Source organism: Gossypium hirsutum, chromosome A01 (genome assembly GCF_007990345.1).
Source record: "Gossypium hirsutum isolate 1008001.06 chromosome A01, Gossypium_hirsutum_v2.1, whole genome shotgun sequence".
NCBI lineage: Eukaryota > Viridiplantae > Streptophyta > Magnoliopsida > Malvales > Malvaceae > Gossypium > Gossypium hirsutum.
The window spans coordinates 108,051,776-108,054,638 of record NC_053424.1 but is presented as its reverse complement, the minus strand read 5'-3'; the positions used below and the strand labels follow the sequence as shown (position 1 = coordinate 108,054,638).

Genomic DNA, 2,863 nt, shown 5'->3' with positions numbered 1-2,863 from the left:
ATATCCGAGTCGTAATGCGCAAAGGTCAGTGTAGTCGATCCCTGTAACATGGGAGACTTTGACTAATAAACTGTACTAATTGGCCCAACCAAAAATTCTAGAAAAAATATGTAGATGGGAATATGAGTCTACTTTCAGGGAAAATTTACAGAACTGGATTCCGAGTTTCTGAACTCAAGATATGATTTTTAAACCGACTAGTACGCAGATTGGAAGTGTCTGGGAAATTTTTTTTAAGTGGTTTAAAGTCTGTTAACACCTTGTGTTCGACTCCGGTGACGGTCTCGGGTTCGGGGTGTTACACCACCAGAGAAAGTCTTTTTCACAACATAAGACCCTTCCCAATTCGGCATCCATTTTCCTCTAAAGCCTTTCTATATAGGAAGAATCTTTTTCAATACCAGATCCCCTTCGTGGAATTCTCTTGGACGAACTTTCTTGTCATAAGCTTGCATCATTCGCTTCTGATACATCTAACCATGATGAATAGCCCTTAACCTCTTTTCTTCAATCAAATTCAGTTGATCATACCGTGATTGAATCCACTCTGCTTTATCCAGCTTTATCTCTGATAAAATTTGAAAAGAAGGTATTTCCACTTCAATGGGTAACACTGCCTCCATCCCATAAATCAACGAGAAAGGAGTTGCCCCAGTAGAGGTTCTGACGGACGTTTGATAGGCCAAGAGTGCAAATGGTAATTTCTCATGCCAATCTCTGTAGGTCTCAGTTATTTTCCCTACTATCTTCTTGATGTTTTTGTTGGCAGCTTCTACCCCCTTATTCATTTTTGGGCGATATGGAGATGAATTATGATGTTTGATCTTGAATTGGCTGCAAACTTCCGTAATCATACTATTGTTCAAGTTCAATGCATTATCCGATATAATCCTCTTAGGCATTCCATACCGAAAATTAATCTCCTTTTTCAAGAATCAACTTACTACCGAATTGGTAACACTAGCATATGAAGCTGCCTCTACCCATTTTGAGAAGTAGTCGATGACCACGAAAATGAAACGATGCCCATTCGAAGCTTTTGGTGATATTGGCCCAATGACATCTATGCCCCACATGGAAAAGGGCCATGGAGAAGTCATAACATGTAAGGGTGAAGGTGGCACATGAATCTTGTCCCCATATATCTGAAATTTATAACATCTCTTAGCATAGCTGATACAATCTCCTTCCATAGTAGACCAATAGTCTCTAAACCTCATGATTTGCTTTGCCATTGTAAAGCCATTAGCATGTGTCCCATAAACACCTTCATGTACTTCTTCCAAGATTTGTCTAGCTTCCACAGAGTCGACACATCTTAAAATCACCTGATCTTTCCTTCTTTTATAGAGGATGTCCCCATCTAGTACATATTCGCAGGCTAACCTCCTTAAGGTTCTTTTTTCATTCTCAATTGCCTGCTCAAGATATTCACGGTTTCTCACATACCGTAATATATCTTGATACCAAGGATGGTCATCCTTTTCCTCTTCTTCAATGTTACAAAAATGATCTGGAACCTCAGAAATACTCATCTGAATTGGTCTCACATCCTCTTTTTTATTTGATTTAATCATGAAAGCCAATGTTGCCAAAGCGTCCGCCATCTGATTTTCGTCCCGTGGGAGATAACTGAAAGTGTCGTTATCAAACCCTTTAAGTAACTCTAAAACTACCCTTCAATAATTAATCAATTTGGGGTCCATTGTCTCCCATTCACCCCTAAGCTAGTAAATTACCAACGCAGAGTCTCCATATACTTCTAGGGTTCTAATTTTCCGCTCTTTGGATGCTCGAATCCACATGATGCATGCTTCATACTCGACCATATTGTTCGTGCAGTCAAAATCCAATTTACATGTAAATGGATAATGATCACCATTTGGGGATACCAAGACTGCCCCAATTCCATTGCCTACCACGTTGGATGCGCCGTCAAAGTTCATCTTCCATAGATGTTCTTCAATAGTTGCCACATACATCAACTCCTCATTAGGGAAATCAAAGCTCAATGGCTCATAATCTTCTAGAGCTCTGTTAGCCAGAAATTCTGTTATCGCGCTCCCTTTTATAGCCTTTTGACTCACATAGACTATATCAAACTCTGAAAGTAGTACTTGCCACCTTGCCATTCTTCCATTTAGGGCTGTTGACTCCATCATGTACTTTAATGGATCAAGTTTCGAAATTAGCCAAGTCGTATGATATAGCATATATTGCCTCAACCTTCGAGTCGTCCAGATTAAAGCACAACACAACTTCTCATTTGGTGAATATCTCATCTCACACTCTATTAATTTCTTGCTGAGGTAATATATCGCCTTCTCATTTCTTCCTAACTCGTCACGTTGACCAAGCACACACCCCATAGAATTACTAAACACTGATAAGTACAGAATTAATGGTCTATCTGGGCTGGGCGGAGATAATACTGGAGTGTTTAACAAGTATAGCTTAACCTTATCAAAAGCATTCTGGCATTCCTCATCCCATGTACCTTGGTTGTGTTTTCTAAGGAGGTGAAATATAGGATCACATTTCTCGGTTAATTGTGAAATAAACCGAGCGATATAATTCAATCTTCCAAGAAAACCCCAGACTTCCTTTTGAGTACGTGGTGGAGGCAATTCTCGTATGGCTCTAACCTTGTCTGAGTCAACTTCTATTCCCTTTTCGCTGACCACAACGCCCAATAACTTCCCCAACTTAGCTCCGAAGATACACTTTGCCGGATTAAGCTTTAACTGAAACTTCCTCAATCTCAGGAACAACTTCGTCAAAACTTCAATATGCTCCGTCTCTGTTCGAGATTTGGCAATCATGTCATCAACATACACCTCAATCTCCTTGCATCATATCGTGA

The 2,863-nt window shown here is 39.9% G+C and overlaps 1 protein-coding gene across 1 annotated transcript; it reads right to left on the bottom strand.

Moving 5' to 3' along the window:
- Positions 1-473: 473 nt before the first annotated feature.
- Positions 474-1,607, bottom strand: LOC107919083 (uncharacterized). The gene is made up of 2 exons (XM_016848608.1): positions 1,268-1,607; positions 474-568 (listed from the first exon to the last, which is right to left on the bottom strand). The coding sequence occupies exons 1-2, from the start codon at positions 1,605-1,607 to the stop codon at positions 474-476; spliced, it is 435 nt and encodes a 144-aa protein (XP_016704097.1).
- Between the last annotated feature and the right edge of the window lie 1,256 nt (positions 1,608-2,863).